The sequence below is a fragment of the Cottoperca gobio genome, chromosome 14 (genome assembly GCF_900634415.1).
Source record: "Cottoperca gobio chromosome 14, fCotGob3.1, whole genome shotgun sequence".
NCBI classification, from domain to species: Eukaryota; Metazoa; Chordata; class Actinopteri; order Perciformes; family Bovichtidae; genus Cottoperca; species Cottoperca gobio.
In genome coordinates this window covers 21,899,996-21,917,317 of record NC_041368.1, presented here as the reverse complement: position 1 = coordinate 21,917,317, position 17,322 = coordinate 21,899,996, and the positions used below count along the sequence as shown (strand labels likewise).

The 17,322-nt window shown below is 39.8% G+C and overlaps 2 protein-coding genes across 2 annotated transcripts in view; one reads left to right on the top strand and one right to left on the bottom strand.

Moving 5' to 3' along the window:
* The first annotated feature begins 513 nt into the window (after positions 1–513).
* LOC115019055 (glucose-6-phosphate exchanger SLC37A2-like) lies at positions 514–11,327 on the top strand. Its single transcript, XM_029448384.1, has 18 exons — positions 514–1,077; positions 2,677–2,758; positions 2,994–3,084; positions 3,206–3,284; positions 3,382–3,517; positions 5,115–5,191; positions 6,325–6,491; positions 7,389–7,426; positions 7,506–7,655; positions 7,950–8,040; positions 8,158–8,220; positions 8,686–8,771; positions 9,176–9,224; positions 9,585–9,658; positions 9,962–10,040; positions 10,419–10,516; positions 10,644–10,708; positions 11,006–11,327. Exons 1-18 carry the CDS (start codon positions 1,019–1,021, stop codon positions 11,019–11,021), a joined length of 1,500 nt encoding a protein of 499 aa, XP_029304244.1. The 5' UTR covers positions 514–1,018; the 3' UTR covers positions 11,022–11,327.
* Positions 11,328–11,383: 56 nt separating this feature from the next.
* LOC115019057 (POU domain, class 2, transcription factor 3-like) overlaps positions 11,384–17,322 on the bottom strand; it is a 12,942-nt gene continuing 7,003 nt past the window's right edge. Inside the window, exons 5-13 of the mRNA XM_029448385.1 lie at positions 16,611–16,716; positions 16,120–16,193; positions 15,776–15,952; positions 15,200–15,341; positions 14,940–15,073; positions 14,680–14,844; positions 14,040–14,088; positions 13,794–13,908; positions 11,384–12,872 (exon numbers count right to left, since the gene is read on the bottom strand). Of these exons, the coding sequence (XP_029304245.1) occupies positions 12,830–12,872; positions 13,794–13,908; positions 14,040–14,088; positions 14,680–14,844; positions 14,940–15,073; positions 15,200–15,341; positions 15,776–15,952; positions 16,120–16,193; positions 16,611–16,716 (1,005 nt within the window). The 3' untranslated portion in view covers positions 11,384–12,829. The remainder of the gene's footprint in view (positions 12,873–13,793; positions 13,909–14,039; positions 14,089–14,679; positions 14,845–14,939; positions 15,074–15,199; positions 15,342–15,775; positions 15,953–16,119; positions 16,194–16,610; positions 16,717–17,322) is intronic.

Sequence of the window (17,322 nt, the reverse complement as noted above, 5' to 3'; positions counted from 1 at the left end):
TAAAAACATCATGTATAATAGTAAAAAACTGACGGACAACAATAATATTTTTTTTTACTTTGAGTACATTACTCTTTTCGGTAAATGTAAGTAGGGTTTTGAATGCAGGAATGAGTATTTTCACAGTGTAATATTACTACTACATGGAGTAAAAAGTTCAATATTTCCCTCTGAAATGTACATAAGTAGAAGTATAAAGTTGCATGAATAGAAAAGAAAGTATCTAAAATGTGTAATTAATAAATGTAAATTGTTATTTAGTTTGTTACATTCCACCACCATTTAGTATTGTTGTTGTTGTTATTATTATGACTATTATTATTATTATTATTATTATTATTGTGATTATTATTATTAATGTGACTATTATTATTATTGTGACTATTATTATTATTATTGTGACTATTATTATTATTATTGTTATTATTATTATCATTTAGTTGTGTTGTTTAGAAGGGGAGTAGCAGCTGCTCCTCACACTCGCTGCTTCCTGTTTGTCGTGACGTCAGAAGAGGGAAATCACATGGCCACCGGGAGACTCCGTCTGGAAAATCTTATGGAAAAACACATTTAGGCTAATAATAACAACAATCTTTTATTTTTATTTTAATCATAACGGACGCCGCCTTTTTTTTCTGAACTTGAGCAGCTGCACAGATGTAGGCTGGCTCTCCGGACCCGGTGATTTAATATAAACACTCAGCCTGTGGGACAGTATGGAGAACTGCTGGATGTTTACGGACTGTATCACCCACCAGGACGCGACACGGTTACCGTTTTATTCCTTTAGTTAACACTTGGTGGCTTGTTTTTTTTAAACCCGTGGCTAACGTTAGCTAGAACAAAACAAGTGTTTTAGGTCGCGAGCTAGCTAACGCGCTCACCAGCTTCCAACCGTTACCAACCGTTAATTAACGGCCGGTAAATTAGCTACAAACAGTGCCTTTAACTGAGATTAGTACTCACGACATGCCTGAAATCTGAGTTTTTAAAGTTTGACTCGAGTTTTAATCGGAAAATGAAGTCGCCCCTGGCTCCCGGTATACGATTAATCACGTCCTTTTCTCGAGATAGTTGGTAAGTGTCCATTCTTCATACTACACAAACTACACAAACACGGAGTTAACGGCATCCTCAGTACAGCCGTTGGTCTATATGCGTGTTATCTCCCCCTTGATGTAAATGATTGGCTTGTCCGTGTCGATAAACACACAATTATCTGGGAATTTGTAATAGAGGCTAGTAAACCCAGTGTTCATTGTATAATTACCTACATTTCAATATCCTACTACGTGTTATAAATGTATTATTACAGCTTGTGTTCATGGTTTGTGTAGCAGGTACGTGTGTGTTCTGATGTGAGAATCAGCCACGCCAAACTTCATTATGAAAAACAGCTCTTTTTATTCCGCTTTCTCCCTTATCGACACAGATTTGACCTTTTAACGAATCGATACCGTCTTCGACAAATGTAGTATTTCAGGAATTTAGAAAAAACCAAGACTCTCTTCATTTATATATAGTTTCAGTTTGTAGTATCTCTTCACATTGAGGGGATTATTCATTACTTTGCTGATTTTACAGAAAGCCCTCTCCCACCAGGAACATAATGCATAATGTGATGAGAAATTACAAAGTACACTTGCTTATGTCCAAATAACTACTTTGTATGTTAAATGACATACTAAGTTCGAATAATAATCATGAGATAAACTGAGCCTAGGTGCAACTAATAATTATATATCAATAAATCCGACCAAACGTCAGAAAACTTTTTTTATTTACCATATTGTAAGACATTAAAGAGCATCAAATCCACACATTTGAGAAACTGAATCCATCAAATGTTTGCAATATTTTGCTTGAAGATTGACTGCAAAGATAAATCAATCATCAAAGTAGTTCATGCTTTGTTATGGCTTAATGTTGTACCTGTGCTCTTACACATGTACACACTTGTTATTCCTTCAGTAGTACAACCAGCAATTGGTAACACTTATGAGTAATGAATGGTTCATGTTAGTTGAAACTCTTTTTCACAAAAATAACAACTTCACGTTTCTAGTATATGTGATAAAAAATAATGAAGAGCTAAAGAAGGTCGACATTGTGGAGTCATTACTCTTGGATGTGCCATAAACACTGATGTACGTTGGGTGCACCTGTACAATCTAATGCAAATGAATAAGATAAGAAACTATTGTCATTATGATAGTGTCAGACAGCTCTGACATAAAACATGTCTTTGTTAAGTGTATAGTGTTCAGTTTTGGCTGACACGCCGCAGGCAGTGATGGAAGAAGTACTCAGATCCTTTATTTAAGTAGAAGGAGCAATACCTAATATTACGTTACAAGTAAAAGCCCTGCACTCAAAGTAACCTCAAGTAAAAGTACACAAGCATCGTTAGGGATTTTCTTTTTTATATTAAAAGTAAACTATTTATTTAAAGGCTCTTGTTTATGACAGTAAAAGATGAATACATTAAAAAAAATATAAATAAACAAGCAAAGTCAAATAAAATATATTCTGTTTTTCATAATCTACTAAATAAAGACAATTAAATTCTTAATTGCAAGTAGTATAATGTGATATAGTTATAACATTACTATAGACACCTGTGCTATCAGAAAGACTTTGCCACCACATCTTTATTCTTTTATCTTTCTCTTTCAGGTATCGCGGTTTCATTCTTTTCCTCACCTTCCTCTTCTACACGGCCTACCATCTTTCACGGAAACCTATCAGCATTGTTAAGGTGACGGGGAAAATTCAATTCCTTTTATCGACAGTTTTTGCAGGAACTTGACACGTGTGGGTCAGGGGTCAAATGCTGCCTGTAAGTTGCTCTCTGGAGCTCCTGAGTGTGAAAATCATCAAAGTTAGCTTCAATAGAATTTGAGCTCAAGTTTTCCCTTATCTTAGTTAAAGAACGCAAGAGGATTAAAAAGGAGTTAAATTAATGGTTGTTTTTTTCTCTGTCTGATACTCAGACTGAGCTGCACAGAAACTGTTCCTCAGTCATTCGGCCAGCAGACCTTAACATAACCAATAATGCTACTTGGTGTGACTGGGCGCCCTTTGGTAAGTCCTTTTATTTGTTGTCGTGTTGGTGGAGCTGCTGAGGTCTCTTGATGCTGCACAACGTTTATAAAACATCCAGAATCTAAATGGTGATATGGTTTTATCTGTGTCGTCCCTCTAGACCAGGACAACTACCAGACACTGTTTGGGGTCTTGGATAACTGCTTCCTGGTTGCCTATGCCATCGGCATGTTTTTCAGGTCTGTATGTGCTGTTACCTGCATACCTTGTTATGTTTGTATGTCTCTGAGTGTGTGCGAATTGTTATTGAGTCAAAATCATTTATTGTGTTCACAGTGGGATATTTGGAGAGCGCCTGCCTCTGCGGTACTACCTGAGCTTTGGGATGCTGATGAGTGGACTGTTCACATGTCTGTTTGGCCTCGGCTTCTACTTGAAAATCCACTCGTTATGGTACTACGCTGTCATCCAGGTAAAGACACAATATCACAAAGTTATGCACTTTCTTTTGTCTCCGATCGGTTGTAAACTCAAGACAAGAGAGTGCATCCATCAGGACAGAATGTGCACATGCACACAACAAATCACCAAAAACCTAACTGCCAGATTGCTGAAAGATTTTCTGAGTTTCCTTTAAATGTTGGAAACTTAAACCCTTCCACTTTGTACTTCCTGTAGAGACCTACACACAGCAAAATCACCACTTAAAAAGTGTCTTGTTGAATAGACAAGTCATTCAGAGAATCTTTGCAGAATTAGCTTGCAAGTGCTAATTGTGGAGCGGTAGTTGAAATAAAGAGGATAGAAGTCAAAGCTACTGAAGACCCATATGATAGATGTAAACACTGCATTATGCCTCCGCCACAGCCGAGGCCAGAGGTATAATGTTTTCCGGGTTACAACAAACTCACATTAAGATCTCAGGGTGGATAGTCAGAGTGTTGTTTCACTTCCGTTTTGAAAGACCACGTGACCATACACACACACATCACCCTGCACAATCAGGTTTTACTTTGGTAGACTTGGTTTACCTCAGGAATGAGTGAAGAAACCAGTTTTGGTCTTTAAAATGTCAGAAAATAGTGAAAACTTGGCCGTCAGACATTCCCAGAGTCCAAAGTAATATCCACAAATAGCGTGTTTTGTCTTGTCAGCGGTCCAAACCCCAATTATATTTAATTTACAACAATATCAAACAGAAAAGTGCTCATATGTTTGATGTGTTTTCTTGATAAATGACTAAAACGATCAACTGATTATCGAAGTTGTCGCCGATTTAATTTATTGTTACAGTATTTATATAATTAGTATCCAGTGTTTCCCACCAGTAGAGTTCTTTGGGGGGGATATACACCTGTAATTGTTCTCACTTTTTCTTTGGAAATGCTGGTAAAACTGGACTCTGTATGTGCAGTTGCATAAATAAGAACAACTGCTCCTGAATGTATTGCTGTTGTGTAGCTCTGCAGTGTCAGATGAGCTTCACGCCATCATATGACTCCTGGCGTCAAATTCCACAAGTAGATACAACACCCTTTGAGAAGCTAATAAGAAATATGACTCCTCCTATAAATAACAATGAGTCATTTGTTTCTTTTGTAAATAAAATAAAACATTGGTCTTCTTTGAATTAAGAAAGATCAAAATGAAGCGAAGAGTTTTTAAAGACTGAAGCCCCTACGTGAGGTTACCAAGAAAACTCACTGATTTATTGTATTGATTATTATCAACCTTTTTAGCCCATCACAGGTGTGATCACTGAGCCCTGTGGGTCAGTATAGACCTGCTTTACTATCTCTTCTCTTTACAATATGTAGAGATCTCATGGTGGCTTAGTCAGGCTTTCCTTACACACATCACATGACTCCCAGCTGCATCATATGACTGCAGGAGAATGTCTGGGCTTTTGTAAGTTTGGTTTGGGAATGTTAAGACTGACGGTTTACTCTCGTTCTCCCTTTTCACCTGTTTTTAAGTAAAGTATGTAGGGTTACCAGGGTGCCACTTGTAAGAGGCTTTGATGCAGTGAGTTAACACCGGCTTCTTTCCCCCTCTGCTTCACTCTGAAGGTCTTAAACGGGATCATGCAGACCACCGGTTGGCCTGCAGTGGTGGCTTGTGTCGGGAACTGGTTTGGAAAGGGGAAGTGAGTACTGCTCTATGTGCACAGGGGGCCTAGTCCTGCTGACTCGGCGGGACCTTTTTTTTTGTAGCTGGCTGACTCACACGTGCACATGTGTCACACTATCTCCCACCACAAGCATCAAATCCACATCATAAATATAAACTGCCCCTAAAGTTAACACCAGGGTTCAAAAGAGACGACTGCTCTATATGTGTGAGCATGTTTTCTACATGGAGAACAAAACGCTGTACGATGGTTCAACCGGACGGACGATGTAAAGGACAGACGGACACAGATCCCTCTGAGCAACAGCTCAATAAGAACTGAAGATCTCGGCAGTCATTGGTGAAAGCTGAGCATCGACATGTGTGCAGATTTAAATAAGAACAAGTTCCTGTTTCAGGGTCAAGTACACAATATCTTATTAACATTAACTATTTAACATTTTAATAATACATTTAGTGTCTGAATTATAATGTTTAAAAAAAGCCATTATTGATGGAGAGAATAACAACATCAATATAACGGCTGATTACAAACCTTTAAACGGTAGTGTGTGTAGAAGCTTAAAAGGTGTTCATGTGTTTCTTACCAACTTAAAGCGCTTCACTCACAGCAGAAGCACAACCCTAAACTATAGTCTGGATGTCTTCAGTGCCTGATCCGTGGATTATGTTTACTTGCATAAAAGGAACCCGGCTACTCACAGAAAGCAGATTGCAAAGGACATCATGTCACCTGAACATGTTTTCGTGCACTGTAATGACCTGCTTACTGTAACATGTGTTTACAGGGAGCTGTCAGTTCAAAGGTACACATTTTGTGTTCATGGGTTTATTTAGATTTTTCAAGGATCATTTTAGTTGTCATTTATAACACAGGGTTGCACAATACAATGCACGATGTAGTTCCTTCACGCGACACTTGCATAGAACATATCGAGGGGTGAGAAGCAGAGGGCGTAGGTGACATTTGACCAATTTTACAGGAAAGCCAAAACAAAAAATGACTGATGAATGATCTTAATCTCACTACTATAATATTTCCAAAGGTTGAACTACTTCTTTAACGTGGCCAATGACTGTTCAGCAGCAATAGTTGCAGCTGTGTGAAGAGAACTCATGGCCTTTGTGTGCTTGTGTTCTGATCACCAGGCGTGGGTTCATCATGGGTGTGTGGAACTCCCACACCTCCGTGGGAAACATCTTGGGCTCCCTCATCGCAGGAGTCTTTGTGTCCTCGGCGTGGGGAATGTCCTTCATCGTCCCGGGACTCATCATTGCCTGCACTGGGATCCTGTGCTTCTTCTTCCTGGTTGAGAGTCAGTATCTGTTCACACACACACACACACACGCATGCACGCACGCACGCACGCACGCACCCTCCGACTGGGACACACACACACACACACACACACACACACACACACACACACACACACACACACACACACACACACACACACCCTCCGACTGGGACACACACACACACACACACACACACACACACACACACACACACACACACACACACACACACACACACACACACCCTCCGACTGGGACAGACACACCTGCACTTTCAGGATCGTGCTTGACCTCATGTTTGTAATGTAAACAGGTTTCGGCTGCTGTAACTTTAAAGGTTAATGTTTAACTGAGCTACAGAACTATTACCGCTCACGTAACTCTGTCGGGCTCAGCAGCACTTGTTTGTTGTTGATTCGTGTATGGATTTTCTTTAATTTTTTTATTAATGAGTCTAAAACTCAGAAAAAAACGCACATTTTCTCTAAAATAAATAACTGAAATGTTTTATTGACAAGTACGTTTGCACATACAAGGAATTTTGAAAAAGTACAAAAGAAAATATGAGCAATAGAATTAGAAATATGTAAAACTATTAGTTTTTACAGTGAAAGAGCTGAGAGTACAGATGTGAGTCAATGTAATACATAACTTTAGATTAGTTGAGTATCAAAATAACTGTTTGTTTTGATGCATTAGTTGATTTATCCCTGTTTTAGTCTGATAAAAGATGGATCATTAATTTCAGAGTCAGGTGTGAGTCATGTTTAGTGTGTTTAGCACAAAGACTGGATGCTGGGAGATTATTCATATTCACATGTTGTAACTTGTCGTCTTTAACGTGACATCTCTTGTCAAACCTGAATGTGGCTTTAAGTTCTCACTTGTATCTTTTCCTCACTTTTATTCAGAACCTGAAGACGTCAACTGTTCTGTTCCTCAGCACCACGTGAGTCAAAACACAAACCTTCATCTTCCTCATTCATCCAGGATGGCTTGAGCTCACGCTTTTGTGTTTGTGTTGTCAGAGCGAACAGGAGAGCGGGGAGACGGAGCCGCTCCTGCAGAACTCCTCCCATGTTGACAGAACTGTAAATGGTGTCATCACTGCTGATCCTGCGGAGGTTGTTGTGGAGCCCACTGAGGCCATCAGCTTCTGTGGAGCTCTCAGTATTCCTGTGAGTGGAGATACTCGTGTTCAAACATCAAAATGTCTTTCTGGTTTGCTTTGAAGGTGCTGAACTTGAAACCGGTCATTCTGAATTACTGGTTCAGGTTTAAAGATATTAAGGCTTAAAGTGAAGGATTTGAAAATTCCTTTACTTTGGCCACCTGGTGGCGATATCAGGAATGACACTGTGGTGTTCGGATTGTAAGTGTTTGTATAGAGAGAGAGAGATGCAGTTGATTGTGACAGTAAAGACATTTTGTGGTGATGAAAGGTTGTCGTGGTGTTTTTATGTCTCACGCAGGGAGTGGTGGAGTTCTCTCTCTGCCTGCTGTTCGCTAAGCTGGTCAGCTACACTTTCCTGTACTGGCTTCCTCTCTACATCTCAAATGTTGGTCAGTATTTACACACTTTATTAAATCTTTCCAATGAGGAGAATATCATGCATGTGTTATAGTTTGATCCACATCATGTAAAGTTAATGTGTGTTTTGTTTTGTTTTTGTTTTTCAGCACATTTTGATGCTAAAGAGGCAGGAGACATGTCAACACTGTTTGATGTAGGAGGAATCGTGGGTAAGCTTTGAGCCTCGACTGATCCGTCATATGATTTCATTTTCCAACATGCTTATGAAGAAACAGAAAGAAATAAGTCAAATACAAAATGTATGACAGACCTCTGACGGCGGTGTTATTGGTTTAATAATAACAATAAGTCATTTTTGGTACATTAAGTGTTTGCAAAGTGTCGATTTGTTTCTCTTAATAAGCTGTAGGAAGCCTGTAGAGACATATAAGAAGATTTAAATCAATTAAATCTCTTATTTGCTTCCACAATCTTCAGCTTAGACCTTGTCACTTGCCAGGAGGATATCCTGTTTGCTCATCAATATATCTAATAACCACGAACATATCAAAGAAGACGATCGGCTCTGATCATCATTACAGGAGGAAATGTCTAATGAACCTCTCAGAGCTGTGGAAAGTTAAAATAGTTACAACAGATCAACATGATCTGACTTGAATGTGCCGTGTGTGCAGGAGGCATCATGGCGGGCCTCGTGTCTGACTACACGGGGGGGAGAGCGACAACTTGCTGCGTCATGTTGCTCGGTGCCGCTCCAATGGTGAGTGTCATCTATTAAATCAAATCATTTTATGACGGCACGGTTTGATGACGCATGTGTAAGGTCACCTATTGAACCAGTGGCTCCGGGACCTGATATTAAAGTTCATACACTGCCGTGGAAGAGTTTGTAATCTCCTGGCACACACAGACAGCTGAGAGGATTACTCCAAACTCAATGGAAGTTAGAATCATTTAATTCTTCTTTTTTGGCGCCAAAACCAAATGTTAATAATACATTTGGTGAATGATGTTGTTTTCATCTGTGTTGAAGAAAAACATCAATACTACAGCTGATGGCTAACTTTCAGTGGTCGTACAGATGTTGAAATGATGAGGCTCATGTGTTTCTTTATGTTTCTCTTGTGTGATGTCTGCTGATTGTTTGTTTGTTTCATGTTTCAGCTTTTCCTCTATAATTACATCGGACAAAGGAGCATCGGTACTACAGTCGGTAAGACTTCTTTACTTCTTCATGTTTTATTTCTCAAAGGTTTAGTTTTTTCCCGCTAGAATGAGCCAAAGTTAAAAAACAAAACTTCTGAGATTTTAGGAGAAATACTTACTCGGATTATGGATTATGTGTTTCACTTCTGGGGGAAATTAGAGAGTAACAGGTCAATTAGTTAAAATCAGTGTGTGTGTGTGACTCTGAAGTGAAAGCAAAGTATTCCTGTTTAAACGTATAAAATGATCCGTCATGAGAAAAGACTTTGAATGTTTTTTTAAATAAATACAGTTTTGAATAAACATGGATTCTTATAGAAAAGCAGTGGATTTATTAAGTACACCCCCCCCCCTCCCCCATATGTAGGTATGCTGCTGTTGTGTGGAGGCCTGGTGAACGGACCGTACGCTCTCATCACTACTGCTGTATCAGCTGACCTGGTAAAACCTGAAGCATCATGGGAAACACAGTTACTGTCGTCTGTTACATCATCCAACAGAAGCAACAAGTCTGTTGTGAAATAAACATTTCATCTTCTCTCTACTTATATTTTATATATATATATATATATATATATATATATATATATTATGGTGGAATGTAACCAAGTACATTATTTATTATTATTATTTATTATGATTCTCTGAAATGGGCCGTTGTGCATCATGAGTACTCTGACTATTGGTTTTATATTATATTATATCTTGATGCTAACACGTTTGTATTCTGTGTCTTTGTAACAGGGAACACATGAGAGTCTGAGAGGAAACTCCAGAGCGTTATCAACAGTGACGGCTATTATTGACGGGACAGGTTCAGTGGGTGAGTACAGTATGGAGTCACTGTTAACATCTGGCTGGTGAACAAGTGAAGCGTTACAGCAGACCAAACAGAGCCAAGTCTGCTCCGTGAGTAAAAACATGTATCCGCTTTAAAAGGGGATCATATGTTCGTGTTGTGTATTTACAGTTTTCCACCTATTGAACAAAAACTCTTAATTGAAAAAGGAAATTAGATGAAATGATAAATTGATATTGTGAAATAGAAGTTTAGAAATTGAAAGGGAAATTGTTTTGCATTAAAGTTTGATAACAACATTTGAGCACTTGTTAAACACTGTAAATGCTTTTAGGAAGACTAAAAGGTTTAAACGTCTTGATGCTACGCTCCGGTTCACGTGTACCGCTGTGTGTTCTGCAGGAGCTGCGGTGGGTCCTCTGTTAGCCGGTGTGATCTCTCCCACCGGCTGGAACAACGTCTTCTACATGCTCATCTCTTCTGACATCTTGGCCTGCGTGGTCAGAAACATTTCTTTATCTGTTCACTGACGTCTTTAATCTCTTACACAACAAAAACATTGGACTCCAAATGAGCCGAGATCTTTTCGTCCAGTCGCTCGCTGACTGACTGTTTGTTTGTCTTCAGTTTTTGTCCAGGCTTGTTTACAAAGAGGCTCAGGGTTGGTGTACACGAGCCCCCCGTGCCAGAGGGTGAGTAGCTTAGCTTAGCATAAAGACTGTAAGCAGGGGGAAACAGCTAGCCTGGCTCTGTCCAAATGGCCTATTAGCACAAACTAATGAACATGTTATATCTTGTTTGTTGAACGATGTAATGTGTTTACAGGGAGTCATGTTCTGATCAATAAACTGTATTTCATTAAGAAAAGGTTGCACTATGTAACTCCCTCTAAAACTGACTTTTCTTTTTATATAGATTAATAAATTGCAATATGATGTTATTGTATTTCATTGCATTATAAATGTCATTTTAAAATATCTTTATTCCAGGTTCAAAGAAATCTGAAACACTCGAACAAACCAAACACAGAAAAGAGGGACACAAAGCAGAAACAGACCTCAGGGGACATGTGGACAACCTCGCTCCATATAGGCTGAGTGGAAACCAGTGGAGCCCCCAGTGGAGCCCCCAGTGGAGTCCCCAGTGGAGCCCCCAGTGGAGCCCCCAGTGGAACATTCAAGGCACTAAACGGACGATTGAAACCTTCTTAATGTAAAACAGAGAGAAACACTTTTTTATGACTAATCTACTCATTCTCACTTGTTAGTTTTAATATTCTTTTATCATTAAAGTGTACATACTGTGCCTTTTCTTAATGTCTGTGTCTTTAGTCCTCACAACATTCACTGCTTCACATGACACGTGGAAACACTGTGAAATATCCAAAGTTAAGTTGTTTAGGAGATTCTTATAAAGGGTTAAAAGATGTTTACAGACACTTTGAATACACAGATGTTCAGGGGGGGGGCTCAGGGAGCAACAATTAGATTTGACTCTTTGCATCATTTAAAAGAAAGAAAGCCAAACCCATGACGCCATCTTCATTTGAATTACAGGAAGTAAAAGTTAATGTGTGTCTGAGGAGCTAAGAGGTAAAGACAAAGGAGCACACAGCAGGAACAACTTCACGTACTAAAGAATATATATACACAACTGACACTTAAAACAGAGAAGGGTTCAGTACAGAATCAAACAGAACAACACGCTACATGTTTGGACCAGCAGAGGTCAACGTTTCTCTCATTCATCGTCTTCGTCTGTGTAAAGCCTCCTCCTCCTCGGTACCATGGAGCTCCATTGTTGTCCTAAACTAATGTAATAAAAAAGAATCTCCCAGTTCCCCCTGACGAGCACACAAAACATATTGTTTTTTAAAGTGTTACAACGTTTAGTATCATCACTCATTTAATATCAAAACTGAACAAACATAATTGTGATTATTGAATATAAAATGTGGTTTGTCGAACTTACGTTTACAATTTATTTTATGGAACATATAGTTTATTAGGAATTAAGCTATGTGTGAAGAAGGAACATTAAAGCATTGTGTGTTTGTTAGTTGTATATGTGATAAATAGTAATTATTTATCTGTTTCGAACATATAAGTATTTACGTTGTACTTTAAGAGTTTGCTTTGTTGTATCTCATTTTTGTTTACTTATTTGTTCAGAATCTAAATCAGTTTACAGAAACAGTTTTTACCTTTTTATTACGTCATGTTCTTCATCGAAGCAACACTTCAGGTCATTTCTCGTTTTACCACCAGATAAAGTGATTAGGATAATCTGCACAAACTGTTTCTTTTACAATCTGATCGTGTGTCAGGCTTTGTTGTTGTATGTCTGATAGACAGAACTGCAATAATAATAATACCTAATCTATGAAATCCTTAAGTTTAGACAGCTAGCAGTATATAGGATTGAATTAAATTCACTGACACAACACTAACTACAATATAAACATACAATAACAGCATAAAGATGGCACACAATCCTTCAGACGGATTATTTGAAGATGAGAATCCCCACTAGTGTTTCAGATATCTTGTCAGGTGTGTGTGTTTCTGTGTGTTCTTGGTCTTTGCAGCTGATCTGCGCAGAGTAAAGAGTCACATGAACACCAATCAAACATCTTGAGGCTAACAGCAGTTAGTGTGGTGTGTGTGTTTGCAGTCCTCTGCTGTTTCTTTTCTAAGGGTTTAACCTGGAGCTGCGTAACCCCGTTCATAACGGGGGTTCTCGTGTTACTCCGTCACATCTTCAGTGCACATCCTTCTCAAAACAAAAGCTTCATAAGATACGGTTCATGTTGCTCAGTGATGATACGGTGCAGGATTCCATGTCCGGTACCAGGACCTGAGAGGACAAAGGATCGCAGGATTATCCACCAGCGGTGGGATGTCACGCACTACATTAAACTTACATTTTAACAACTTTATACTTGTATTTCACTTCATCTCAGAGACAAATGTTGTTTTTACTCCACTGAAATTCAGCTTCAGTTACTTCAGTCACACCAGATGTGTGAAGGATGAAGTTTTTCCTTTATGTGTTGAGAACATTCTCCTCCTTCTTAATCTAAATAAAGTCTTTAAAAAGCGTCGTCACAAAGCTGAACACAGAATGTTCTTCTGAGAAACGTGATGATCTTATAGAACATGATGCATCGCTGCAGATTAAACTACACAACAGTAGATAAAGGAGGTCAAATGAGCAGGAACTGAAACATTACAGCAGTAAAACACAACATACACATTAATGCAGCAGTAATATTAATATAAAAACATCATATATATAATAAAACACTCACATTTTACGGCACAGTGAATACTTTTACTTGTAGTGGAGTATTTTCAGTGCGATATTAGTATTAGTATATACTTCTTCCACCACTAACATAACTTAATTCTGCCGGTCATTTTAAGAAACAGTCAAACATTTTTGGGAAATGTTCCTCCAGTAAAACCTGTTGTTTGTACAGATTAAACACACAAGATATAACATGTATTAGTGATCTTTAAGAGGTGCTGGTTGGCCAACTTTGTTAGCTCTGGCTAGCTGTTTCCAGTCTTTATGCTAAGCTAAGCTAAGCTAACCCTCTTCTGGCATAGTAAATATGAAGCTACCACGTGCAGCTGGTTAGCTTAGCTTAGCACAAACACTTGAAACAAGGGGAAACTGCTTGGCTCCGCCCCATGCCTACCAGCACCTCGACATCTCCTTCTTGCCACAGCTCCATGTTCTGTCTGCAGCGGTGTTTACGTTCATGTCTCTTACCCTGTTGTGCTGTAGGACGCTGGGTTGACCTGAGACGCTAAAGAGACGGCGGCTGTGGACAGACCGTTGGGAGAAGCTTCACGACTTGCACTGTTTGGAGAGGAATTTGGTGAAACTGGAAGAAAGAGGTCAAAAGGTTAATATATTCTGCATGCACACACGTGCAGAAACCTACATGAGCGGATGATACTCAGCACGAAGACATGACAGCGCCAACAGTGAAGTCAACAGGTGGATGTAGGAAACAGTACTTGCCTCCTGAAGCCAGCGGACTGTACGATCTGGATGCCGAGGCCTGAAACGGTGAACATGGAGATAAAGCTTCTCATTATACATACAATACATTTGCTTTACAAACACATTGAACAATATATCAGAATGTCACCGACAGGAACTGTGTGTGTCTCTCGCACACTAAAGGCTTCACAAGAGCTAAATGTATCTTCAAGTCTTTATTTCATAAACCTGAAGGGAGCTCGAGCGTGCAAGAACCTTTACTGAACTTTGATCACTTGCAAAAACTGCGTGTGATGTAATATCTGGTCACGTTACCGCGCTACTTAATGTAAAAGAATGTGTAGAATGGAACTAAATGCACATAATCCAGTACTGTACTTAAGTACACTTTCTACATCCTTGTACTTTAGCTGAGCATTTCCCATAAAACTTGAATATATTCCATAGTATTTCCATTTTACACTACTTTATACGTGTACTCCACCACATTTCAGAGGGAAATATTGTGCTTTTTACTCACTAAATGTGTTTGCACTTACAGTTACTGCTTACCTTGTGCATAAAAACACATGTTATATGATGTATACAAGCAGAATCGTGATATTCTGCATTATGAGTACTAATACTTCTGATGTTTTAGGCAGCTAACCATTCTGGAGTTGTAGCTGTGTGACTTGACTGACAGACTCGTCACCGGGCAGTAGATCCTCTTCTCCTTCTGGCGCCGATTACAGAACCAAACCCGAACCACCTCCTTCTCCATGGCGAGCTGCTCCGAGATCTGTGTTATCTCCTCGGAGTTGGGCTTTGGGTTCTGGAAATAAAGACGCGTTCAAAGTTTATAATGCTCCTTTTCCTCTTTAGGCCGACACAATCGAACGTGTTGAGTTGATTCTGTCGTGAACTCACATCCAGGAAACGTTTCTCCAGAGTCAGCTTGATGTTCGTTTCAATGCTCGTCCTCTTTTTCCGTTTGCGTCCGTAGCCCTCGATCAGGGGCGGCAGAGAGGTGGAGGTACTCATCGAGTCAGAAGGAGAGTTCTCTGTGAACAACAACACAATCAGCTGCAGTCTGACTACAACATCTCCTCGCTCCCTGTTCACACACAGCCAGAACAATCTGTGGTTTTATAATAAGGAAATTAAAAACGGTGGTCACTGTGTTGCACCTGCGTCACTCAGCCATTTCTCCAGCAGAGGTTTGAGCTTGCACATGTTTTTGAAGCTGAGGTTGAGAGCCTCGAAGCGAGAGATCGTAGTCTGGCTGAAATCATTCCCGTACAGCTTTCCCATCGCGAGCCCCACGTCTCCCTGTGAAAACACACAGTGAAGCTGTAAACACAGAATATATTTGGTCTTCCTTTAATCAAAATGCTGTGCAGCAAGATCAGGAAGGTTCACGCTCATATTTGATGCAATACATCATCAGGTATCGGAACATCTGCAGAGGTTCCAGCACAAACCATCAACACGACCTGTCCTTAAAGACCCCGGACACTTCCCCAGAACATTCACTATACTTAGTTCAAGAAGCAACAGTTGTCAGGGCCTTTAAAGGAACAATTCACCCACAAATTACTATTACTCCCGTGTTACCTTGAATTTGTGAAGAAGGTTTTAGCGATGCATGTGTACGACTGGATAAATGAGACTTGGATTAATCTGCAGGAGTTTGTAAACGGATGATCGTTGTGGGGCTGAAGCGTTCCTTTAACGACACACATGGGATTCTTCCTCTTAATTACCTGTGTGAAGCCCAGTTTGATGCGTCTTTGTTTGAATGTTTTAGCAAACTGCTCCAGTTCTTCCAGATCACTGGGTTCCTCGTGTGGTGGCACTGACATGTGTTTGTGCATCTGCAGCTGGGACATGTCCATGTGGTTCTCCATAGACGGCCCGGCCAGACCAGAGCGACTCATAGCCTGGATCAGAGAGACGGGAAACAAATCTATCAGTTTCTAGTTGATTTAAAATATATATATATATATATATATATATATATATATATATATATATATATATATATATATATAATGTATCTGCAGAAAGGAAGTTGACTTTGTGCAGACAGGAAGTGCTCTGGATGTACCTGTGGAGTCAGAGCCAGTCCAGGTTGGTGCTGAAGGAGATTTGTTTGACTCAGCAGGTTCTGCTGCAGAAGAGCTGCGAAGGAAAACAGCAGGTTTTGATCAATCATGACAGCAACACGCTGGGAAGCAGCTGCAGCTGTTTGTGAAGATATAGATCCAGAATGCATCTTCTGCAAAAAGTGCCATTTTCCCCCCTAAAATCTAAATGGATCCTTCTGCTACTTTAAATGGTTTCCCTCTGCTTTCACTCTTGATGCTAAGCTAGGCTAACCATGTCCTGAGTTCTGTATTCAAACGCTTAGAAATAAATAAAATAAAATAGCTTTTCAAGATGTTGGACTCTTGCTTGTAGTCCTGCAACGAGACGAGCTGATAGGCAGATTTCGTTACTTTGGACAAAGCCGTAGCTGATTCCCTTCATTAGTCTTAATTAAACCGGCAGCTGTCAGTAGATTATACAACCATAATGAAATAACTTTGAAGACTCCACCTTGGTGGCTGGTGGGGCTGGGGGAGAGCAGGAAGGGGGAGGCAGACGTCAGGTGAGACGGTGGCATCAGCACCAGCTGCTGCATGGTGTGTAGAGAGGTGAGCTCCTGGAGCAAAGACAGGAAACACAGCAACTTTAAACAACGTTAAAATAAAGCACAAGACACATGAACACATGAGCTCCAGGGTTGAGTTTGAGGTGAGTGCAGTGAATACATGAACACTTTGAGGTTTAATTACACAAGATGTATTTCAAGGCCTTCATTTAATCAAATCGTTCGCACATTGCAGCCAGCACCAACACACACCTGCATCTTCCAACTCAGCATATTACCAATTATATAATCCACAAACTCTCAATATCCTGGTTCATTTCCCTTTACCAACAATAATCCCTTACAAAGACTTCATCTTAATCCATAACTATCTCACCAGGTGGAAACAATAACTTGACCAAATCATTATTATTATTTAAAGGTACAATATGCAGCATTTTCCTAAAAGCAATGTTTACACTCATACACAATAATCCCTCTCTGTTGGTGTGTGTATCTGCAGAGTCTGGATGTTTTCTCTTATTATTATTATTTTGCTGTGTCTTTGCGCCCCTCTTGGGTCCGCGACTCCCAGCCAATAAGCAGAGTGTGCAGCCCGTTCTAATTCCCATCGTCACAAATGCTGCTTCGTCATCGGCGGCTGAAACAAAGGCACCA